At 38.7% G+C, this 25,960-nt stretch overlaps 1 protein-coding gene across 8 annotated transcripts; it reads left to right on the top strand.

The window, feature by feature from the left end:
* Positions 1–76: 76 nt before the first annotated feature.
* Positions 77–25,093, top strand: LOC114040410 (probable ergosterol biosynthetic protein 28). Of its 8 annotated transcripts, XM_027858510.1 has the most exons (6): positions 77–174; positions 4,344–4,514; positions 10,200–10,253; positions 21,471–21,561; positions 24,220–24,338; positions 24,506–24,684. In XM_027858510.1, exons 2-6 carry the CDS (start codon positions 4,382–4,384, stop codon positions 24,583–24,585), a joined length of 477 nt encoding a protein of 158 aa, XP_027714311.1. In that variant the 5' UTR covers positions 77–174; positions 4,344–4,381; the 3' UTR covers positions 24,586–24,684. The 8 variants fall into 8 exon arrangements, with proteins under 8 accessions (XP_027714311.1, XP_027714305.1, XP_027714306.1 ...); XM_027858504.1 differs by lacking the exon at positions 24,220–24,338 and having other exon boundaries at positions 24,506–25,093; XM_027858505.1 differs by lacking the exon at positions 24,220–24,338 and having other exon boundaries at positions 4,339–4,514; positions 24,506–25,093.
* The last annotated feature ends 867 nt before the right edge of the window (positions 25,094–25,960 follow it).

Genomic DNA, 25,960 nt, shown 5'->3' with positions numbered 1-25,960 from the left:
TCTCCTGCGTGTAGGAATGTCATTTTTAACCAATCGAACTAAGGTTTGATACAAAGTGAACCAATCCAAGATCTGATTCGAGAGGTGGGCGGGTCCACAAGAGGGTCTCAGGTGTACACGGGTATTAGAAGTGAAATTGAGGCTCGCGCTGGTGTTCCAGGTTCTGTTTGTCAGGTATGGGGAAGAGACGTCCGGAGGTGGGGGAGAAATCTGACCGAGGGGAAGAGGTAGGAATGAGGCTGCGAGAGGTCAAGGGGAAGGGCTAAGGAGAGGATGAGAGATGAGGGAGGGAAGGATTGGGGAGATTGGGGGTGGGGAGGGGGTGTTGAAGAAGGGGTCAGAGCAGCGTCTGGGAAAGGATGGGGCGCCCTCCAGGAGGCTATTTGGTCAAAGATGGAGGAGACGGGTTGGCATTGGGGAAGAACAGATGGATGTCTGGTTTTCTACTCCCACCCTCACTACCTTTCTGTGGTTTTTCTCCCCCCCGCGCCTTTTTTTGGGCTCTTCTCCATCCCCCCTCTTTGAGGCTCTTCTCCCCCTCCTTCACCTGGCTCCTTTCGCTCCCCACCTCCATCTTGCTCCCCCCCACACACTTTGCTCCTCTCGCTCCCCCTCTCCTTTCACCTAACTGCTCTCGCTTTTCCCCTCCTTCACTTGCCTCTTTATTGGATTCTGTTCCCCCACCTTCCTAAATTGTTTTTCAGCTAACAGAATCTTCCTTTGCAGTCAAACTCCGGATAAAGTGGGGTGCTCCAAACATACTCTGAAGGACGATCATAGGATCATAGATTTAGAGCTGGAAGGTACTTGAGAAACTATCTAGCCTGGTGCTAGGCACTAAGGATATTAAGACACAATGGAAACAGTCCCTGCTCTCAATGAGACGTGTATGTATACACATGTATGCATAAGTAGATACATAAAGATATATATATGCAAGATAGTTTAAGGAAAAGAGGTATTATTAATTGGAGAGGAGCAGGATAACTTTCATGTAGAAGGTAGCACTTGAGATCCACCTCGTCCTTCCTTTTCCTTTAGAGATTCATGTTATTTGGGGTACCTGCATGGACTCTTGCAGACTTTACATTTTATTATCACTAACATAAAGGCTTTCATTCTGAGACTCCAACTGGAGTACTCCACATCCAAATATCATATAAGAATTTTCCCAGGGTTGCATTTTAGTTAAATCAAGTTGATTTGATTTAAATTGTTACCCAGGATCACTCAATTGAAAGTTTGTGGCTGGTTTGTTTGTTTGTTTTTTAAATATAGTTTTATAAGATATAATCTTAGATTCTTCAACTTGAGTATCGATGTCTATTTCACAGGTAGAGAAACTTCATTAAAATATTATCAAACAGGGTCATTCCACTTCAGTTTTCTTCTGATGCCTCATTGTGATGTGAAGGACATCTTGTGTTCTTGAAGTCTATGCCAACAGATTGCATCTCTGACAGGTCCTACCAAGCTGGAAAAGCTTCAAGTATGGACCAGGTGATAGACATTATATATCTTTCATCTAAGGACCAGCATAGCTAAAGACACTAACTACCAGGTTGTCAACTGGATGGTGGATTTTTCAGCCACAGCAACTCTTAATGACTGTCTCCTGGGTTTTAGAAGGGATGTCGTTTTCATTCATTGGAGGGTGTACCCACACCCATGAAATAAGGAAGTCTTAAATTATTGATGAGAAAGGTCTCTTCCAGCCCTATGATTCCCTCTAGCTATTAAAATCAATGCCTGTGTGACATTAGAGAAGCCCCTACCTTCCCTGGGCTCAATTTCTACATCTATAAAGTGTGTGTTTAGTATTAAATCAGTGGTTCTCAAACTCTTTTTGATCATATCACAGTATTATTATTTGCCATAAGGAATCTCAGAACACTAAATATCTTAGATTTGCAACAAAGAAAGGTTCCTGAGCAGCATTGTTTCCAGAGCAATGGACTTTGGGGTTCTTCTGCCTCTCCTTCCCTTTCCCTCTCCCCCTTTATCCTCTTCTTTAATTCCCCAGGAGTCACTGTGGAGATAGCAGCTTTGTACCTCCCAGGATTAGAGCTGGTATGGTGATCTTCCCCATACCATGCTAGGAAAAAGCAAACAGCAAAAACTGCAGCTAGGAACAGGGACCAGGGATTTCATAGCATACCTTTTAGACTCCTAAAATGTTCTGCTGACTTACAGAGCTTACCTAATCCAATTCAGCAAGCATTTATCAAATATCTACATTGTTTAATGTGCTAGATGCTAAGAATAGTCCCTGCCTTGAAGGAGCTTACATTCTACTAGGGGAATACAACATATATGCAGATAAGTATAATGCAAGGTAAGAAGTGAAGGGGGAAAAGAAACAGATGAGACAGAGTTCTCTAGAAAAATTGAAGGAGAGAGAGAATAATCATAGCTGAAGCTGGGATCAGGAAATACTTAATGGAATTGGTAGTAACTGCTGAATCTTGAAGAAAGAAAAATTTAGAAAAGTGGAGATGAAAAGAAAGTGCTTTTGAGGCATGGCAGATAACTTGTGTGCATGCATAGAGATGGAAAATGACTAACTCTTCCTAAATTCAACTAGTCTATTTGACTGGAACATAAATTGAGTAAATGGAAGAAATGTGAAATAAAGATGAAGAGGTATATTTGAAACACATTTTAGAGGACCTTCAGTGCCAGACTAAGGCATGTGTTTTATCCTAAAGGCTGCAGAGAGTAGTGAAAGGTTTTTGAGCATAGGAATATCATGGTCACACCTTTATCTTGGTAAGATTATTTTGGCAACTATATGAAAGTCACACTTGAGAAAAGAGAAACTAGAGGTGGGAGATCAGTTCAGAGGCCTTTGCAATAATCTAGGAAACATGAATTTCTGAAGTGATATGACAGCAAAGAGAAGAGGAGGTGATGCAGGTAGAATTGAGGTCTTGGCAACTGGTCAGATATGATGGGGTGAGTAAGAGGGCAGGGTTAAAAATGACTATGAAATATGTATAGTTGATATCATATTGCTTGCTTTCTCAAGGAGTAGGGGAGGGGCAAGAGAGACTGAGAGAATTAAGAACTCAAATTTTAAAAAATAAATGTTAAATTTTTTTTTACATGCAATTTGGAAATAATTTTAAAATATATATTATATATACATATATGTATTAAATGACTGTGAAATTACAAACCTTGATGACTGGATGACTTGATGAAGGATGGTGGTATCCTCAACGGAAATAGGAAAGTTTACAGGAGTAGAGAGTTGGGGGAGAGGGGTATGTGAAAAAATGAATTCTGTTTTGGACCTGCTGAGTTTGAGATACTAGAGGGCATCTAGGAGATGACAAGACAGTCTAGAAGAAACATTAAGACTGGAGATATATGTTTGAGTCTTCTGTCTAGAGGTAATAGATAAATAGACACTCTGGCAGTAGGTGAAGGCCGTTAAGAGAGAGAAGATAGAGGAAAAGAATATTCAGGATGGAGCCTTGGAGTGTACTCACACTAAGGGACAGAAAATGGTGGCGATCCAGCAGAGGAGCCTGAGAAGTAGCAGTGAGATGGATGGAAGGAGAGCTAGAGAAGAGTAGTATCATGAAAGCCAAGGGAGGAAAGAATGTGAAAAGGAGAGAGTCTGGTAAAAAAAAAAAAAAAGTCCTGTGCAGTTTCATTAGAATGGTTTGGATGGGAGTCAAATTTCAAGATACCAAGAAGTGAATAGACAATGAAGAAGTTGAAGTAGTCAGTATTCTCTCACTAGGAATTTATAAATATATAAACTATTATATAAATTCTATAAAAGGAAGAGAAATAGTACAATAGCTTGAGGGGACAGTAGAGTCAGGTAAAAGATTTTTTTAAGAATGAAGGAGGCCTGATTATATTTGTAGGCAGCCGAGAAAGAGGCAATAAATGGGGAGAAGTTAAATATGAGAGTGATGGGGGAATAATTAAAGTTGACTTCCCAGATGAATGGGATCAAGGCACAAGTAGAGCAGTTAGGCTGGCTAGTAGAAGGGTCACCTCATCGTGACTGGAGCAAAGGATATGTGAATTTATAGAAGGTTTTTGAGGTATAGACTAGGGAAGAAAAAGAACTTCGTGGAGGCTCCCCCACTTAATTTTTTTTTTGACATAGCGAGTTCATCTGCTCAGCAAGGATTGTAGGGGTAATGTTGAGAGCTTTGGGGAAAAAGATAAGTTTTGGAATACCAACTGCAATGAGTGTAATAATCCACAAGAGGCTAAAAGGATTGCCATTCAGCAGTGAGGCCCCAGTTGAGATTATTCCCCAATAACTGATTCCATGTTGTCTTGTCATCTTGACACCCTAATCTTTGTATCAAGTATAGCTCCTGACAGAGAAGCCCCCCTAGTGCTGAAGTGAGAAATGAGCCGATTCTTGAACGTGCTACGTAGCTGGTTGGTTATAGTATCCATTATAGCCATGGGGAACACACTGCAGAGCTTCCGAGACCACACCTTCCTCTATGAAAAGCTGTATACCGGCAAACCAGACCTTGGTAAGTATCCTGGAGATCATATTCCCTCCAGGAACGGGGGATAATGATGGGCCAGTGCTCATTAAGTTCAGTTTTTCAATAGTTTTTAATTTTTTTTTTGGTTATTTTGAACTTGACAAACTAATAAATATGAGCATTTACATAGTCAAAGAAGAAGAAAAGAAAATTATACATAAAACCTCCATTATGTATAGCTTGGGTTTTTTAAAATATTGGCTTATAAGGTTTCCTGCTTATCTGTGTTTCCTTCTGAACTTCCTTCTCTTCTGTATGCTTTTTAAATGCTTTACTGTTGCTCTTAGTTTTTTTTTTCCTACTTTATTATCATTACAGCCCCACCTAATATTCACCTTCCAAAAGATTAAAAAACAAAAAACCTCTCTTGTAATCAATAAACATAGTCAAACAAAACAAATCTACACATTGGCTGTGACCAGAATTGTGTGGCAATGAGATCTCTTTCTCCAGAGAGAACCCTAGATAGAAAGCTGAATAGGACCAAATGTGGCTATAGCAGCCGATTGGCACCTCTTTGGGCAGTTAGGTGACACAGTGGATAGAGTGCCTGGCCTGAAGTCAGGAAGACTCATCTTCTTCAGTTAAAATTCACCCTCAGATACTTACTAGCAGTTCACCCTGGGTAAGTAACTTCACCCTATTTCCCTCAGTTTCCTCATCTGTAAAATGAACTGGAAAAGGAAATGGCAAACATTCCAGTATCTCTGCCAAGAAAATCCCAAATGGGGTCACGAAGAGTCAGACATGACTGAAATGACTCAACAACAATAACAATAGATGCACCTCTTTCCATTGTGAGATCCCAGTGAAATGTCGCTCTCATTTCTTATATCATTTTTAGTAGCCTTTCTTAGGATCTTACAACTTTTTATGAAATAAAAAGGCAGTGGCTCATTATGTTTTTCCTACCATACAGATGGAGAATGACTTGCCTGTGGTCACAGCAAAGTCAGGGACAGTTATCCAGGGGAAAAAATTCAAATTGCCTTCCCTTGACTGGATCCCCTGGAAGAGTCTGTTTCCTCTGGGGGAAGTTAGAGATAGTCATTCCTTTTTCCAGAGCCTTACTGCCATGAATACTGTAAGATTTCTTATTTCTCTGATGTGATATGTACTATACAGAGCCAGCATAGAGAATTAAGATGGCCTTGCCTTCAGCAAAAATCTCCTAACTATAAATGCGACAGTTCTGTGTCACATTTATAGCTAACCTAGATAGAAACTCCATCCTATTGTCTGCAACGTCTAGGAGAAGAATGAACTGGTATAAGCTGTGCCTGAATTTAAACAAAGCCAGTACAAAATACACAGGAGAAAAGTATCTGGAGAAATGAGTGGGATTGGCCTTTTTAAAAAAATTTTTACCGAAAGAGTTTATAATCCCAAATGTATATTTACTGTCCCTCAGTTACCAGGCAATCCATGCCAAGTTTTTCAGGCTTTAGAATATCTTAACCATTGTTCCAATGATATAATTTTCTGAACAGATCATTTGCCCTGCCCTTAGCTATTTCAAGAATTCCCATGTAAGGGCAAACCAGTTTTTCTAATCCCATTTGAGAGCAATACAGAGAAGCTAGAAGAGACCTAGCCTTAGGTATCTCTAATAGAAAGGAGGAGAACCCTCTAACAGTTGCCAGAGGCAATACATCTTCAACAAAACTATGAGCATCTATAGGTTGCCCACAGATGGAAAAGTTGTTCCCATTAGCTCTTAACTTTAGATATTTAGGTAGCAAAGTGAATAGAACCCTGGAATTGGAGTCAGAAAGACTTTAACAGGCACTTGCTAGCTTCATGAACCTGGGCAAGTCACTTCACCACTGTCTACTTCAGTTTCCTTATGTGTAAAATAGGGATAATCAGAGCATTTATGTCACAGTGTTGTTGTGAGGATCAAATGAAATAGTATTTGTAAAGTGCTTTGCAAACCTAAGTGCTTAATAAATGCTGGCTCTTATTATTAGTAATAATTAACCAGACCACAAATCTGAGAGAGAAAAAAGACCCTCTTAGCTGTTGTAAAGGGCAATAAACCATAAGAAGCCTCAGACTGACCAGAGATGGTGAGGTGGTCCCCGTTTGCTCTTAACAGTAAATGAGAAAGAAGGGGGGCTCAACTGAAATAGATTTTGTGGCAATGCTAATCAAATTTTATTCTCTCATCTGTCATCTCCCAACTAGATTACATTAATTTACTATCCTTAGGAATACTCTGGACAATCGCCTACAAATGTCAGCTGATGCATAATCTGATTAGAATTAGTGGCGTATATTAATCTAGTATTTACACTAGCTAGAAAAAATTAGTTTTTCTGTCTTACTGTTACAGCGAGTAAAATTGGCTGGAATATGGTTTCTAGTTTTTAATTTAGGGAGTGTGGTTGCCTCAAACTAACAGCTTGGCCTATCTTAATAACATTTTTAGCTCATCACAGAGTGAGAGAGACATCATGGGGGTAGGGAGAGACTTAGTTGTAGGGTCTCTTTGATTTAGGAATCTATAACTCGAGGATTTTGGAATCCAAGACACACTGGTTACATAGCAATAATAGCTTTTCCATTTGTCAGTCTCTTGTGACATGGGACGCTAGGAAAGTAACTTTGCTTCCATAGTGGTGATATATGCCCAGTCTTTCCACAGATGAAACTGAATTATGACCTATGTTTTGGGAACTATGGTAGGAGTAGCACCTATTTATGTAGACTGAGCTGCTTTATCCTTTTTATCCTTTGTCATTAATAAAGCCATTTTTGTGGAATTTTATGAACCCTAAGAGTCTCTGCATTTTGAGCTGAAACCTGAATTGTTGGACTGGCCTGAATTAGGCCTGGCCCAGAATATTTGGTATAATCAGCAGAATCTAATTGTATCTAAAATAGTTGGTTATAAGGAGTGGAGGATATATGAAGAGAGGACATAAATCTAGTCTATGAAAAGCAACTCTTTGGAAAAAAAAAAAGTAATCCCCTCTCTTGCTGTCCTCCATTGGAGAATGGGTTTCAAAGGAAATTAGTCTTTGTGAGACCAAGTATACAGAACTCCCCATTTTAGCCACCTTAAAAGAGGAAAAAAAGCAATCCATCCCATCCAGGGTCCGTAACCGGTTCAGGTGAATTTGCACAAGCAAATCCTCTATAAGATATAATAATGAAAGTAAACTGTCATCTCAGATTTTTAAAATCCGGCCCATTTGCATTAGTGACACAAATGCTCAGATTCCTTAAGAGTCTGGCCAATGTGGTGGATCTTTAATAAATCTGGTCTTTGTCTGAAAGAAAAAAAAAAGAAAGAAAGAAAGTAAGTAAACTGTCCTTGTGCATTAGGGCAGAGTTGAATGAGCTTTTTTGATCTTTGGTGTCTATACCTTGAAGGAAGAGGAGCAGCTTATGGATCTAGTAACATTCATACTTCATTCAAAGCAAGTGATCCAGCTTTTCTAAAGCTATTAATAGGAGCCAAGGGATAATTGATTCTGCTATATTTTTATTTTCCCTTTCAGGCTCCTTAAGCATCCATCAAGCTAACCCTACAGAGTGATTGGGAGCTTCCTCTTTATGCTACTGACTTGACTCCCCCTGTACCCCTAACAGGATACCAGAATCTTGTATCTGGCATTCCAATTACCTGAGACTGTTTCTTCTCCACTATCCTTCTCCCACTTTAACAATGACTTGAACCATGAGTTCATTGCAAACAACCCCTGCCAGATATTCTGGAATAGGTCTAATTTAGGATGGTCTAATGATTCAGGATGGAATTAAGAATACAATGAGACACTCATGGTCCATAAAATGCAATAAAAATGACTTCACTAATAACAAAGGACACAATACCTAAAGTTTAAAAAGACAGTAATAAGTATAAAAGGCTGCTTCCCTCTGGCCCCACATTTACTATAGCAATAGGCCATGCAAAGTCAGAAAGGCATTCCACAGGGCATTGGGAATTTGATACCAAGTCGCCATAAACTAGGCCTTTTATGGTTCTTTTGGCAAGAAATCCAAATTAATGATGATCCTAAGAACAACTTCCCCTGCCCCTTGTCAAGCAACCAGGCCAACCTATATAAAACAAGTGATACACCTATCATAGAGGCAATGCCAAAAGTGAGATAGAAAAGCCAGCCATCTTATGCAGCACCTTATGGGTACACAAAAGGTTCTTTGATTCCCACTAGGGTTGTCAATTACCTTGCTCAAAGTGCAATGTCATAGTATACCATAAGTTGCTAAGACCCATACTTGAATGAACATAACTTTGTGCACAACCAATCTCTCCTATATCCTCTGAGTTAAGCCTAAATCAAACTAGCTTCCAATGGCTAGGGGAGAGATTGGTTGTGCACAAAGTTATCTCTTATAAAGGCCAGCTATGAGCATTTGCTTCCTTCTAGAGTTTCTGGAATCTTTCTTGAGTCAATCTTGAAACAGACCTGGTCTTACTTCCTGTATGTTCTCAGGCACTAGACAAGATCTCTAGGAACAGCTCCAGGCTTTAATGAAATTCCTAAGCCTGTTCTAGTCCTAACCTTCATGAAGATGCCAGACCTAGAATGAGTTCCAGGGACAGAAAGAATGAGGTATGATTAATGTGACAGTTGCCTTGATGTATTCTATACCCTATAGGTTTTCCTCTTTCTCTGTTCTCTCTCTATTCTGGTCTCTTCTGTAGGCTCTTATCTCTATTTCCTTAACGTTGGCATTCCCAAAGGTTCTATCTAAAACACTCTTTTCTCCTAAAGAAAAGAATTAACTCTATGAAGATGACTCCCTAATATATGTATCTTTACCCCTGACCTTTCTATTTTCAGATATGCATCCCAGATGCCTAAAGGATAGTTCTATCTAGAAGTTCCACTTATGTTTCAAATTCAGCATATTCAAAAATAGACTTTTGATCCACTCCTTTATTTTTCCTCTGAGGACACTCTATGAACTGTCTTTTCATCTAGCTTCAACTAATTTGTCTTCTGATTTTACCTTGAGTGTGACTGTTAATGTGAATGTTTCTGTTTTTTCAATATTATATTAACTTTATATGGGACAAAGATCTTATATTTAAAATATCAACAGTTAAATTAATATTTTAGATCTAAAAACTGTAATTTTACATGTTACCTGAATATAAAAGTTTACAACATTTTAAAAATTAGAGCATAAGAGCATTGAGTACTCTTCACAGATAGAGCTAAAAGGATAATTATAGGAATTTTTTTTTTCCCTTCAAGTTAACAAATACTTATTAAGCATCTGCTACTTGCAAGGTACTGGGCTGGGCCCTAGCAGAAACAAAGACCAAAATAAAATGTGAAATACTCATTGTCCTGAAGAAGCCTGTGTTCAAGTAGGCAGATAGAAGATTCCAGAGAAGAAATCTTAGAACAAAGGGTAGCCTTTGGTTACTGTGAATCTGCAGAGATTTCCAACTGGATGATAGTGACTTGAAACTTGAAATTACTATTTTTCTGATCACTGTAAGGTATTATTTAAAGTTTGTATTGATAATTTTTGGGTTTTATTGATATTTTGGGGATTTTTACTTTGTCTCCATTTCCCAATATGCTTCTCCCCCATCTCCTTCACAAAGAGATATTCCTTGTAACAATGGTTAAAAAAGAAAGAAAGAAAAAACAATTCAGTAAAACTAACTAACATTTCCAACAGGTCTGACAATCTGTGCAATGTTCAACACAAAGTCCCCTACCTCTGCAAAGAAAGGTATAAAGTACATTTTCTCAATTTTAGTTTGTAGCTAAGCTTGGTCATTTTAATTATATAGTAACCAGTTTCTGGCTTTTTTGTTCTTTCTATCTCCGTTGTTTTCTTAGTAGTATAGGGGTAGAATTCTTAAAGGATGAGGGAAATGATAAAAAGTAGATAGTTTTGACTACGTGGCATTAAAAATCTTTTGCACTAATAAGATGAAGACAAAATGAGGAAAGAAAGAGCAGAGGGGGGACATTTGAATAAAACATTATTGATTTTAACAAGTCTGATATCCAAAATATCTAGGGAATTAACATAAATCTATTATACTCGTGGCAAGATGGAGAAGCAAGAAGAAGTATAGTCAAGTTGTCCTCAACACAACTCCTCCGCAAATATCTAGAAAACGCACCAGACCAAATCTTTTTTTAAAAATGTACTTTTAGGGGCAGCTAGGTGGTACAGCGGATAGAGCACCAGCCCTGGGTTCAGGAGGACCTGAGTTCAAATCCAGCCTCAGACACATAACACTGACTAGCTGTGTGACCCTGGACAAATCACTTAATCCCATTTGCCTAACCCCCCTAAAAAATTTATTTTTGGCATTTTTTTTAAATTTTGAGTTTCAAATTCTCTCCCTCCAACCCCTCCTCCACTGAGAAAGCAAGGAATGTGATATCAATTTTACATATGAAATCATGCAAAGCATATTTCCATATTAACCATGTTGCAAAAAAAAAAGGAGGGGGTGGGGTGGGGACAAAAAAATAAAGTGAGAAAATTATGCCTCATTTTGTAGCCAGAATTCCTCAGTTCTGTCTCTGGAGGTATATAGCATTTTTCATCATCATGAGTCCTTCTGAATTGTCTTCAATCATTGTATCTATCAGAGTCGCCAAGTCTTTCACAGTTAGTCATTGTTACAATATTGCTGTTACTATGTATAGTGTTCTGGTTCAGTTCATTTCATTTTGAATCAGTTCATGTAAACCTTCCTAGGTTTTTCTGAAACCATCCCATTTGTTATTTCATATACCTCAATAGTATTCCATCACAATCATATACCACAACTTGTTCGGCTATTCCTAAGTTGATGGGCATCCTCAATGTCCAGTTCTTTGCCATCACAAAAAGCTACAAAAAATATATTTTTATATATAATCCCCTTTCCTTTTTTTTTGATCTCTTTGGTGTATAGACCTAGTAGTAGTATTGCTAGATCACAGTTTTAAAGTCCTTTGGGCATGGTTCCAAATTGTTCTCCAGAATGTTTGGACCAATTCACAACTCTACTAGCAGTGCATTAGTACACCTATTTTCCCACATCCGCTCCAGCATTTGTCATTTCTGATAGATGTGAGGTGGTAGACCAAATCTTGATTGGAAAGTCCAAGAAAAAAAAAATCACAGTGAGTTACATTTCAAGCTCAAGCTAGCATAGGGAGACAGAGAGGTTTTTGAACAGTGGGGACAGGGTCTGGTCAGGGGCAAACTACACAGGGTATTCCAGCACACAGGAACTGAAAGCAAACCAAGGCTGTGCACTATGGCAGGAAGAAATCTCATCACCATACCGGGGAACCCCAACCTTGTGCAGAGTGAGAGAACGGGTCCAACTAGAAGCTCTGTCCTTCACTACTCAGTTCCAAGTCACAGATCCAGGATGGACTGAGGAGGGGACCTGCACTTAGAGGTGTTCCAGGGCTAGATATGGTTGTGGGACCTAAGCTATGTAGGATCACGGAGCAAGTTCAGAAGCAAACAACAGCTGGGGGGGCTCTGACTTAGAAGAGGAGTCTCAGTTCCAGCCTCCAGTCTAGTCTGAAGCCTACAGTGAATAACCAGAGCAGGAATTTTAGAACAAAGGGTAGCCTTTGGTTACTGTGAATCTGCAGAGATTTCCAGCTGGATGATAGTGACTCAGTCCAGCAGCAGTCTACTGGAACTTTGACCGGGGCAAGACCTGAGCCCAAGTCAAGAACTTGCAGAGCTCAGGGCAGTGAGGTAGGGGTTAGAGTAGTCAGACTTTTGCCTAGATCAGGCTGCTTTGGGAGCCCTTGAAAACTTTCAGGTCTTCCATCTGAGCCACCCCTGTCATTCCAGGATAAAAATAACACTCAATACCCCAGGAAAGCAGCAAAAAGACTTGTGAGGACAAAAGTTCCGCCCAGACATTCTCCCCAGAAGTGTGCAAACTTGGTCCTCACATAAAGTCTGAAATGAGAAAGTAGTGTGGAAGGATGAGTAAATAAAAAAGAATCCCATCACAAAGAATTATTATGGTGACAGGGACAATCAAGACACAGACACAAATCCAGAAGAAAATGCCTCCAAAACATCTACAGCAAAGCCTCAAAGAAAAGCATAGCTTATCCACAAATCCGACCAGAATCCTTTAAGAGATGAAGCAAGTTTTTTTTTTAAGAACTAAAAATGATTCAAAAAACCAAATTAGTGTACTTTAAGAGGACATTGGAGAAAGAAAAGAGAACTATGGAAGAATGATTTGAAAAGAAAATTAGCAGCTTGGCACAGGAGGCACAAAAGCTTAACCAAGAAAAAGTTCCCTAAATACAAGAATTTACCAAATAGAAACTAATGACACAATGAGACAAGAAATATTAGTCAAAAGCCTAGGGGGAAAAATAAAAGAAAATATAAAGTATCTCATAGAAAAACAACTGACCAGGGGCAGCTAGGTGGCACAGTGGATAGAGCACCAGCCCTGAAGTCAGGAGGACCTGAGTTCAAATTTGACCTTGGACCGAACACTTGACACTTACTAGCTGTGTGACCCTGGGCAAGTCACTTAACCCCAAGTGCCTAAAAAAAAGAAAAACAACTGACCTAAAAAAAAAATGAAGGAAAGATAATTTAAGAATGACCAGAATAGGGGCAGCTAGGTGGCTCAGTAAATAGAGCACTGACCCTGGAGTCAGGAGGACCTGAGTTCAAATCTGGCCTCAGACACATAACACTTAATAGCTGTGTGACTCTGCACAAGTCACTTAGCCCCAATTGCCTCACAAAAAAAAAAAAAAGAAGAAGAAGAAGAAGAAAAAAGAATCACCAGAATACCTGAAAGCCAGGACCAAAAAAAATCCTAGATCCATACTTCAAGGCATCATAAAAGCTAGTTGCCCAGCTCTCTTAGAACCAGAGGGTAAAACAAAGCCCAGCAGGAAGAGATAGAGAAATTCCGTTTAAAATAACTGCAGACAATATAAAATACTTGGGAGTCTACCTGCCAAGACAAACCCCAGAACTATATGAACACAATTACAAAACACTTTTCACACAAATAATGTCAAATCTAAACAATTGGAGAAATATTAATCATTCATGGATATGCTGAGCCAATATAATGAAAATGACAATTTTATGTAATTTATTTATTCAGTGCCATATCAATCAAACTACCAAAAAATTATTTTATAGAACTAGAAAAAATAACAAAATTCACCTGGAAGAACAAAAAATCAAGAATATCAAGTGAATCAGTGAAAAAAAAAATGTGAAGGAAGGTGGCTTAGCAGAAGCAGATCTCAAACTATATTACAAATTGATAATCATCAAAATAATCTGGTATGGTTAGGAAATAGAGTGATGTCTCAGTGGAATAGGTTAGGCACACAATACACAATAGTAAATGGCCATAGTAATATAATGTTTGTCAAACCCAAAAATCCAAGATTTGGGACAAGAAATCACTATTTGACAAAAAATGCTGGGAGAACTGGAAAGCAGTTTGGCAGAAACTAGATATAGACCAACATCTCACACCATATACTAAAATAAAGTCAAAGTATGTATATGATTTAGACATAAAGGATGATATAAGCAAATTAGGGGAGCATGGAATATTTTACCTGTCAGATTTATGGATAAGGGAAGAATTTATGACCAAATAAGAGAGAGAGAGCATTACGGTATGTAAAATGGATAATATCAATTACATCAAATTAAAAAGGTTTTGCACAAATAAAACCAATTCTGCCAACATTAGAAGGAAAACAAGAAACTGGGGGGGGGGGGTGATTTATAGCATGTTTCTTTGATAAAGGCCTCATTTCTCAAAGAGAACTGAGTCAAATTTATAAGAATGAGTCATTCCCCAATTGACAAGTGGTCAAAGGATATGAACAGGCAGTTTTCAGAAAAAGAAATCAAAAGTTATCTGTAGTCATGTGAAAAAAATGCTTTAAATCACTATTGATAAGAGAAATGATAATTAAAACAATCTTATACCTATGATATTGACTAATATGACAGAAAAGGAAAATGACAAATGTTGGCAAGGATATGGAAAAATAGGGACACTAATGCATTGTTGGTGGAGTTGTGAACTGACCAACCATTTTGGAGAGCAATTTGAAACTATGCCCAAATGGCTATAAAACTATGCATACCCTTTGACTCAGCAAAATACCACTACTAGGTCTGTACCCGCAAAGAAATCAAAGAAAAAGAAAAAGATGTATACATACAAAAGTATTTATAGCAGCTCTTTTTGTGATAGCAAAGAATTGGAAATTGAGGGGGGATGGCCACTAATCAAGGAATGGCTAAATAAGATGTGGCATATGATTGTGGTGGAATGCTGTTGTGCTCTAAGAAATGATGCGTAGGATGCTTTCAGAAAAACCTGGAAAGGCATACATGAACTGATGCAAAGTAAAACGATCAGAACCAGGAGAACATTGTACCCAGTAACAGCAATATTGTACAATGATCAACTGTGAATGACTTAGCTGTTCTCAGCAATACAGTGCTTTAAAACGATTCCAAAGGATTTGTGATTAAAAAAAAAATGCTGTTTACATTTAGAGAAAGAACTGACAGAGTCTGAGTACAGATTGAAGCATACTTTTAATTTTTTCTGCATTTTCTTTTGCAACATGGCTAATATGGAAATGTTTTGCCTGACTGCACATGTGTGAAGTATACCTAATTTTTTGACTTCTTCAGGAGGGAAGAAGGGAAGGGATAAAGGAGTGAGAGAATATGGAACTCAATTTTTTTTAAATGTTAAAATTTTTTGTTTACATGTAATTGAGAAAAAAATCAAATATATAAAAGAACCAGATGGTAAAGTAGAAGTAAAATGCACCAATCACTTCTTGAAACCCCAAAATGAAAACTTCCAGGAATATCATAGCTAAAATTCAAAATTCCCTGTTCAAAGAAAAAAAATATAAGCAACCAAGAAGGAAGAATTCATTTACCAAAGAGACACAGTCAGGATCATGCAAGATTTAGCAGCCACCCTAAAAAAGGAGCAGAAGCCTTAGAATACTGTATTCCAGAAGACAAAAGATAGAGCCTTACAACCAAAAATAACTTAACCCAGTAAAATTGAATGTAATCCTCAGAGGAAAAAAATGGATCTTAAATGAAGGAGGACTTCTAAGCTTCCTGATGAAAAGAGCTGAGTAGAAACTTTGGGAAAAAAAAAAAGGCAACAAAACAGGAGTCAAGAGAAACATAAAAAGATAAACATGAATGTATAATCAAAAGGAATTAAACAAGAATGAACCGTAATATGGGGATATGATATATACAGTCAATCCTCAACATTTGCATGTTTAACTTCAGCACAGGATTGCATTGGCAAGCTATGCCCAGTAGAGAAAAATGAGGGACTTAATGTGGGCAACTTTGTGAAGCAGCTGGTATCCTACTAAGTGCTTCACAGCTTTTGTTTATCCTACCATTGTAAAGAGTTCCCTCTGCATTCATTGCATATTTTCATTGTTTGCCTTTACAACTTAGAGTTTTGTGTTGCAGTTATACTCCCAAAGTATAGGTCAAGTCCTTCAGGCTCTAAGCCCTCGATGGTATAGCTGTTGGCCTAACTGACAAAGCTGGCTAGAGACACCAAAGCAATACCATCCGTAGTAACCTCAAGGTTAAATGTCAACTCACTTATGCTATGCTTCCATACTCTGAGACCCTTAAGGCTCTCAATCAACACACAAAGCAGATGTTGCTGATGGATTATTTCAAGCAGGTGATCTCCAACACCATCCACCATCTGTGAAGGACAGAGTATTGAAAGTGATATCAAGTCCTCCCCAGTCTTGGTCTCGGTGTCCTCCAACAGCAGCGACTAAAGTATCAGCAACCTTGGTTTTCAGGTTTTCAGGTAGAGAGATTTATAGCAGTATAATATATAGTATGATGTCCTCACACTGCTATCTGACATAGTGAAAGGTAAAATTCAGGCTTAAAAATGTTTTATTTTTGAGAATTTTATTTGCTGTACAGTATGAGCTGGAGAAGGAAATGGCAAAACACTCCAGTATCTTTGCCAAGAAAACTCCAAATGGGGTCATGAAGAGTCAGACATGACTGAAAAACGACTGAACAACAACCACAAAATTTATGGTACTGTAGATTTCATGTGTTATGAAAAGTGAATATTGTCTGAAATGTTTTTTTATTATTATTATTAAGACCTTAGCCAAAAAAAAAAAAGGTAATAGAATTTTAGGGAACTACCGGTGGGGAAAACTGTTTTGCATTGTCATGAGTAAAATTCAACCAAAATAAACTGAGGCATGTTTTCTCCAAGCAAGATAACAGTTTATTAGCAGGGTGTGGACTTGTTAGTAAAGTGTGTCAAATAGCTACCTCAGTTAGGTCAAAAGACCCTGAGGAGGAAGCACAGTACCTTTTTATAAACATAGAACAAAAAACAGAACAAGGTAGATGAGGAAGTAACACAATTGGTTATATGGTTGGCAGGATTGTGGGGGTGAAGACAACATGTTTACCTGAAGAAAAATGGGCTAACCCTCACATGGAGCCAGTAACTACCCCTCTCAGAGGAATGCTTGATTGATTTTATGGCACCCATCTGCATTCTGAGGCTAGAATGGATCAGGGATAGCAGACTCACTGGCTCCTGGGAGTGAAATAATAAGACTTCTTTTTAATTGGGCAAGAATAGGCAAATGTGGAACCAAGTGAATTTGTAGCAAATAGAGGTTATGGAGTCTTCCGGGAGCTGAAGTTATGAGGAATAACAAGTTTTCTTGGCATAAAGTGATTTGTAGTCAATGTAGAGATAATTCCCTTTGAATTAGTTTTATGAGAACATTGAACCTCCAAACTTAGCTCAGGGTTTTTCTGTAATCAAAAGTGATCAATAGTGAAAACTAAACTTTTGCATTTAAATTGAGAGAGGAAGACTGAACTTTTGAACTCATGAGCCTTTTTACTCAGAGACAGAAAAAAGGGCTTGGGTTGTTATATAAAATACTGAATAGAATCAACTACAGAGTGGAATCAAATGAAAAATACAAAATCAACATTTGGTTTTCTCAGTATGTTACCTATTTTATTTTATGGATTATTTCATGGTTACTATGTTAGGAAAAATGCATATTATCAGAATTAATGTTTTGTTATAAAGAATTTTATGCAAAAAAAGTTTTTTTCAGCAATCTCTAGCAAAAGATTACCGTTTGGGGTGGTCATGGGAACCTAACCCCCTATTTCCCATAGGCTCAGTGTATCATCATTCAAGTTTTTTGCTTTCATCCCAATTTTCCAAGACTGTTACCTCCAAGAAAGTTGAGGATTGATTGTATATTCTTTCTGAACTCTATTCATCATCAGGTCAATAGAGGGAGTCTAATTAAACAGAAAGCCTGAGAGCAGTTCTATTTTATCTTGATCATCTTAAAAATGTATAAAGCATTCTGCATTAGTAGTCCCTGGTCATACAGTTTTCATTTTAGTTTTTAAACAAAAAAAAAGGAAGGAGAGCTACAGGTTGTTAACTTAGGTTTTAGCTGGATCAAGTAAAGGTTTTTTAAGGACAGGGAAATCTGGGAATAATTGTAGGATGCAGGCAATAAGGAGTGGTTACTAAAGAGAGATTGCGATTAGGAGAGAGGGTAAACAAAGGGGCAAACATCATAGTTGGGGGATGGGATCAAGGACACAGGTAGAAGGGCTGACTTTGGCAAGGAGAACCACCATTTTTTAAGACTGGAGCAAGGAGGAGAAGTTGATATTGAAGGGGGTTGGGTATAAAATTGGGGAGAAGAGGGATCATACAATGGATGGCTTCAGTTTTTCAGTAAAGTATGAAACTAAATCATCATTAAACTGGGACAATCAGTCAGTCTGTCGAGGAGCATATATTAATCACCTGTTATTTGCTAGGTACTATGCTGAGTAAGGTCTTGGGGCAAACTCTTCTGTTTGGTGAGTTCATGAGGAACCCCAGCCATGCCCACTTCATTCCCTGTTCAACTCACTCTCTGTACTTCTCACTAATAGCTTTTCCCCCTTGTTGATATTTTCTCCACACAGGGACCATCTTGTTTTCTTGTATTTGTATCCCTGTAAGTGCTTAATAAGTGCTATGTCTATTTATATCTATCTAAGCACTGGGTATACAAATAAAAAAAAACAAAGCCTGCCTTCATGGTGTTTCAGTTCTACTGTTGGAAATAGTATGTCAATAAATAGTTACGTAGCAGATACAGCTCAAGTAGGTGGAAAGTGATCTTAGAAGAGAAAACTCTAGCAGCTAGAAAAGGAAGGGGGGAGAGAGAAGGGGAACAGGAAAAGCCTCCTGCAGAGGGTGGTGTAGAGCTGGTGGTGGTATAGGTGACTTTAGGGGATAAGAGAAAGTTTGGAATATGTGCTCTGAAAAGTGAGAGGAAGTCAATCAGGGAAGAGCAGAAGAATTGTCTTACAGCAGTGAGAGACTGGTAGAGATTAGATGACAAATTTGTAGTAGAACTAATCAGCACAGTTGTGCATTTTCCTGCAGCATCTTTCAACAGTTTGTGAGTAGGAACAGAGCCTTCTCTGTTGGTGAAGGGTGAGTAAAATACCCATATTAGTGTTTGGAAGAAGAAAAGTGAAAATGAGACAAAGGGGAAAGGGATGTGAAAGTAGAGGACGGCATAAAGTGGAACTATATAATTAGAGTTAAGATTACCTATGATTTTGTGTCCAACCTTCTCGTGATGAACCTCTCTATGCTTATCCAGACTGTTTAAAACCTTGAGCTAGTGGATTTGTTTGTTTCTTCCTTCCTCATATGCCATATCCAATTAAAATTCTGTATCTCTAACCCATTGCTATAGGCTTTTGTTACCACTTTCCTTGGCGATTTATTTTGTTAGTAGATTTTTATTAGTGCCTTTTGTTTTTATATCAAGTAGATTTTTCTCTGTGTCTCACCCTCCTCATAAAGACTCATCCCTTATAACAAAGAATTTTAAAAAAAAAAGGAAAGAAGGGGGAAATTAGCAAAACAAATCAATATATTTTTTAGAAATCTGACATTGTATGCAATGTTCCATAACCATGGGTCCCCTTCCCTCTACATAGGAGCATGGAAGAGATTCTTCTTTGGGATCGAGTGTGTTCTTTATCATTTCCTGCCATTCATCTTCATGAATAGTTTTTGTTCTTTCTATTTACATTGGTATAGTCATTATGTACATTGTTTTTCTGGCTACTTACTTCACTTTGCATCAGTTCTTGTAAGTTTTCCCATGTTTCTTTATATTCATCTTACTCATCATTTCTTACAGCATAGAAATAGTTCATTAAATTCATACAACACAATTTGTTTCCAGTTATTTGCTATCCAGTTACATGCTAGTACACTTGGAACCTTTCTTTTGTCAATAACTTTTTTAGGATATTTACCTAGCCATGGAATCTTTCAGTCAGAATTTATGAGCATTGTAGCCTGTTATCTGCATAATTCCAGATTGCTTTCCAGAATTCACAGCTCGCCCAAGAATCCATTACTATGCCTGTCTTTCCATACTTTCTCCAACATCGACTATTCCCATATCCTATCGTCTTTGACAATTTGCTGGGAGTGAGGTACAACCTTGGAGGTTTCTGTTTTTCTAATTGTTAGTGATTTGGAGATTTCTTTGATATAGTTGTTAATAGTTTGCAATTATTCTTTTGAGAATTGTCTGTTCATATGCTCCAACCACTTCTTTTAGGGATTGGCTTTTTGTCCTTAATACTTCTGTTAGTTTTCTATATATCTTGGATACTAAACCCTCATCAGTATTTTGATACAAAGATTTTTTTTCTTTGTGGACTATTTCAATAGTCTCTTAACCAGTCTTCCTACTTCCACTCTCTCTCCTCTAATCCATCTTTTGTAGAACTGTCAGATTAGTTCTCCTTATGTACAATCTTATTGTGTCATTTCTCTGTTTAAAATCTTATGATCTGGGGCAGCTAGGTGGCGCAGTGGATAGAGCTCCAGCCTTGGAGGCAGGAGGACCTGAGTTCAAATGTGGCCTCAGACACATAACACTTAATAGCTGTGTGACCCTGGGCAAGTCACTTAACCCCATTGCCTAGCCAAAAATAAAATAAAATAAAATCTTACAATCTGTCACGAACTCTACTTTTTCATTCTTCTCGTACTTCCCTGTAGCCAAAATTGATATCCCTTATGTATATCCTCTGTTGACTTACCTGTGTATCTTTGCTTTTGTTGTTCTATGTACCTGGAATGTCCTTCTACCACCACTCTCCCTTCTCTGCCAGTTGAAATTTTGCCTTGCCCAACTGTTATTTCTTTCGTGAAGCGTTCTTTGATTTCTTCTACTACACCCTAAACAGTAACAATCTTTCTATTCCCTCCCTACTTGCCCTCTACCACCATGAACTTTGTGTAAACTTATTTGGACTTTCTTATACATCAGTATCTTTGTGTGTATTAGTTATACATATACATATACACATACACAGACAGGTTAGAATATATATATATATATATATATATACATATATATATTCTAACCTGTCTTCTAGATTTGTGAACTCTGTGAAGGGCTGGGTAATTTAATGTTTTTTTCTTTCCCACATTCTCTAGTACGTAGCATGATTAATTCCTAACAGATACTTAATAAGTAATTGCTTTGGTTGAAGTTCTATGACAGGTGCCCTGTTTGCCCACCAATAGAAAATGTTATAGCTCAGCAACTCTCACTTTCAAGAGACCTGACCCATTTTCTACATTTCTTCAAAAGGAGAAGTCCTTTACAATCCCCATGTTACACACATCACAGCTTCTCCTCTGCCCAGCCAGAGTAATTTCAAGTCCAGCTCCCTACCTCCCATGAGTTCCCCTTGGTTACAGTTCAGATTTTTGGAGCCTGGTAGAAATACACCCTTTTGACATTCTTCTCCTGAGCTTCTTTCTGCCATTTCTCTATCACACAGTAAATGGCCTCCAAGCCCGGACCTTTGGCATCTGGACTCTGCTCTCGTCAGTGATTCGCTGCTTCTGTGCCATCGATATCCACAACAAGACGTAAGTGAAGGGAGGGGAGTTTCAGGGTCCTTTTGGGATTCAGACACCAGGGAAACATACAACCCCATTCTCATCCAGTTTCTTAATCATAATTACATTCAATTCATATTGATAACAAAGTTAATCACTTCTGCTCCCCTAGGGCCTGAGATCCTCAAGTGATTTAATGGTGTCTTTAAGATCTTAAGATACTGTTGAGCCAACAGTGTAAATTGTGTTGCTGACCTAGTGGTGCCCATTTTTTTTAACATTGTCTCCATTGTTACCTAGAAGAGATCTCCTTATATACACTTAACTCTGCCCTTAGAAAGCAGAGGAAATTAGGCGTCACAATCCTCTTCTTAAAGCCAGAGAAGCTAGGGCACTCAAAATTATGTAGTGAGTCATTAGAAATAAGTCTAGAGGTCCTGACTTTTCTATCTAATGCCTCACTTTATACTGGGAGATTTGTATGTTTTTAGTATGTGAGCATTCTATGACCAACTCTGTTTTTACAGAAGAAAACTTCATCGCTTCAAACTGGTTCAAAATCAGAGAGTAACTTAATCTTGTACACCAGCATTTCAAAAGCAGTATTTCACAGATTATGAATGGGGCTAGGGAGTTGAGGAAAAGTCTTTGAAAGAATTTCAGTGATAGCAGTATTTTCCCATCTAAAGTATTATGGTTTTAGAGCTATGCATGTTGTTGTTCAGTCATTCAGCTGTGCCTGATTTGTCCATGGAGTTTTCTTGGCAAAGATACTGGAGTGGTGTGCCACTGCCTTCTCCCAATGAGTACCCATTTTACAGATGAGGAACTGAGGCAAATTGGGGTTAAGTGACTTGCCCAGGACAGCTAGTCTGAGGCCAGATTTGAATTAAGATCTTCCTGACTCCAGGCTCAGTGCTGTATCCACTAGCTGCCCCAGATCTATGTATAGAGGCCAATATTTATATTGTGTGGTATTTTTTTTTTCAGTATGAAAATAGGCTTATTTTCCTCTGAAACTTTCCTGACTTTCATTTACCCTAACCCACTGGACTAGTATTTATGGGTTCTATCAATATATTTCAAACCTCAAAGTGTCTGAGGGCCAAATTTTAATTTGAAAAGCACTCCTATTTAACATCCTTAGTTTTACCCTGTTTGGAACCACAAGAGGGCGCTCAAAGCTTTCTTTTCTGTAGCACTCACTACAGAAACAAAATCCTAGGCATTTTTTTGAGAGGCGCATCCGTGGATGAGAGGCCTTGAAAAGCCAGGATTCTTAAGACTTCGGCTTTTCTATACTCATTTTAGAATTTCATTCCCGGTCCCTGGGACTAGTGACTAGGACACCAAAGTGAACTGAACTGAGAGAGGCCAGCTCTGAGGGATTTAGAAAGAGGCTGTTCTCATTATAGATTCCACAGGCTCATTGTAATATTTTGAACTGGAAATGATTCCATTTTACCCCTGTATCCTTAAGTGTGACTCCTGCCAAAGAATCACCCCTTTGCCAAGATGAGAGATGGGTTGTTTCCTGAATGTGTGTGTCATCTGCTAGCTGGTTGTGCTGTGGCCAGAGGCAGCCCTTGAAGAGGTCGGCAAAGGATAGCTGATGTATGACTTTGAAGGCAGCTTGTTGAAGTTCCTTCCAGTCCAAGCTCTCCCACTAACTAGATGCGAGTTGTTAAGCTAGCGATTGGCCATGCCTGCCTCAGTTTCTTATCTATAAAATAAGGTAATACTTAAACGTAACTCTCAGAACTATTTTTGAAAATAAAACAATATTAGAAATGCTATACAAGATGAAATATTCCTATTATATATAAGGGTAGATTTTTTTCTTTGCTCTTAGAATAAATACACTGAACCTTTAGTCATTTCTTTTGTTTTACTAACCCTTCTCCCCACAGCATTATCTTTGCCATCACAAGTGATCTTTTCTATAGGACAATTCCAAAGTCCCTTCTTTCAGCCCTTTTTAGTCCCCAAACTATTATCCATCTGCCCATGGTTAGAGTGAACTTGAAGTCACATCAAATACTGACTAGCTTAGTGATCTGAGAAAGTCACTTAGCCCCTGGCCCCAATCTCTTAATTCACCTTACAGGGTTTGTTGTGGGGATTACATGAGAAAACATGTAAAGGTTGGACCCCTGAGGGCAATTGGTGGTTTGCAAAACTTAAGCTTCATACAAATGCCATCTTATGCTTCTATCTTCATCAGGGCAGGTTCTAGTTATCCTTCAAAGCCTGTCTCACAAATGACCTTCTTCATCATGATTTCCCCAAAGTGAACTCTTGCAGCATGTCTGTACCTCTTTCGCAAGTCACTGGGTTAGCCTTCTGTTTCGCTGGATCTGTATCCGCTTGCTGATACATGGAAAGTCGCCCCTGCCTGGATATCCCACTTATCTAGCAAATGGAAACCGTCATTGTGGTTCTTTGGCTGTATTGACTTGGGCTATGCCTGAGGAAGTGATGGTGTCTCCAAAATGCCAAGGCAGAATGCAGCTTGTTTCTAGAACTCCCCTGAGAACTAGGGAAGCATATGCTTTCTCTTGCCAGAATCATCTGTTCCCATTGAATGTTTTTATATGTTGTTGGCCACTGGATTCTTTGCTGCAGAGTTATATATTCTGCACCCCATAAAACAATAACTTCATACTCTTACTGTCTGCTCATCTGCAGTCTCTATCACATCACACTCTGGACCTTCTTCCTTGCTTTGGGACACTTTCTCACTGAGGTGTTTGTATTCGAGACAGCTGCTCCAACGGTTGGAGTCCTGGCCCCATTGATGGTGGCAAGTGAGTATAAAGCAGCTGCCTTACTCCCCCTCACTGAAGTATAGTTCATATCCTTCTAAGCTGGGTCTAAATGTGGGAGGGGAGGAATGAAATGACAAAAGGTATGATAATCACCATGTTCATGCCAAATATTTGATTGACTGGTGACCTTTTTTTGTGTATTTAAGGTTTCTCTGTCTTTGGAATGCTGCTTGGACTACAGTACCTGGAGGTAGAGCGAGTGTCCCGGCACAAGAAGAGAAAATGAAGCCCTGTGTACATCTGCGGTTTGCCAGCATCACTTACCCATGGCTGAGCCTTCCTCTACTGTGTTCTCTCCCCACCTATCCTGGTGTCTTTTCTCTCCTTGGCCATCAGCCTCCTTTTGCGCCCCCATTCTCTTAGTATTTTGAATTACGGCCACAGCTAGGTTTCCCCTTCCTGACCTCTACCTTCATTTTTGGTTTCATCAATTGATTTTACTTTTGTGGAGAGAAGATGAGAGGTGGAAATCCTAAAGCTGTCATCCTGTCACAGATAATCTCTAATAGAACTTTGGTATCAGGGACTTGACTAATCAGAATGGGGTCTCCTCTCCCACTGGGACCAAGATTCTTCAAAATTATTAAGATGAGAAAATGGCCCTGTGAACCAGCAAACCCATAGAAATCTATGTGTTACTTCTGAGTTTGGAGAGGAAAGATCTGTGTCTTATTGTAGACCTTATGAAAATTGATGTCTATGTAGGTCGTTTTGTAATAAACGGTAAACAAACATGTGCTTCTTTGGATCTTTTTGTTCTAATTTCATCCAACAGAGCAAGAGTTCCCTTACCTCACCTGTGTCCTAAGGCGAGGGAAGAAAATGTAGCCATTTATTCCACTTCCTCATCATTAAAATAACCACTTCTTATTTTAAAATAGCCCAAGGTCCATATATTCCAGGAATCCTAGTCTTCATCTCTAATAGCAATGAGCTTTTAATTTCCTCTTTGTCATTCATTTCCCATGACTCGGGAAAATTCTTCCCTAGGTCTGGAGTTCACAGTTACCAGGACCCTATCTGATTTCCTTCTCTCTTCGTAACCTCGAAAGGAGATGAATAGTTGGGAAAGCAGAGGGAGAAGATATATTTAGGCCCTACATAAGTAAAAAGTCATCAGAAGGTACAGGGTGAAACCTTGTAAGCCACATACCAGCAAATACATGAGTCAGCATGGATTAGTAAATAGAAAGCTAGATTTGAAATCTGAAACACCCAGGTTCCAGTTGTACCTGTGGTACTACCTGTGTTGTCGTGGAGCTAACCAAGATGGGTCAAAATGAATGTGATCAGGATTACCAATAAACAGATTAAGGAGGATCCCAGGGAAGAGGCTGCTAAAAAGGGGACACTGGGAAAGCTAGGTGGCCCAGTAGATAGAGCATTGGCCCTGAAGTCAGGAGGGCCTGAGTTCAAATGTGGCCTCAGACCAAACATTTGACACTTACTAGCTGTATGACCCTGGGCAAGTCACTTAACCCCTATTGCCAAAAAAAAGAGGACACCAGCCAAGGGCGTAAGTGGATAGGGCCAAAAGACAACAGAAGAGGGACAATCAGGCCTAAGTGGCAAAAAAAGAAAAAAAAAAAGGCGAATCGAGA

The sequence above is a fragment of the Vombatus ursinus genome, unplaced genomic scaffold (assembly GCF_900497805.2).
Source record: "Vombatus ursinus unplaced genomic scaffold, bare-nosed wombat genome assembly UNPS02013088.1, whole genome shotgun sequence".
Classification (NCBI taxonomy): Eukaryota; Metazoa; Chordata; class Mammalia; order Diprotodontia; family Vombatidae; genus Vombatus; species Vombatus ursinus.
This window is presented reverse-complemented; position numbering and strand designations above follow the sequence as displayed.

Bases quoted from the DNA above. Each gene is read 5' to 3' on its own strand.
- LOC114040410 (XM_027858504.1), top strand. From the start codon at position 4,382: ATGAGCCGATTCTTGAACGTGCTACGTAGCTGGTTGGTTATAGTATCC. The intron at 10,254-21,470 runs GTATAAAGTACA...TCTATCACACAG, and splicing joins CCCTACCTCTGCAAAGAAAG to TAAATGGCCTCCAAGCCCGG. The intron at 21,562-24,505 runs GTAAGTGAAGGG...TGTGTATTTAAG, and splicing joins ATCGATATCCACAACAAGAC to GTTTCTCTGTCTTTGGAATG.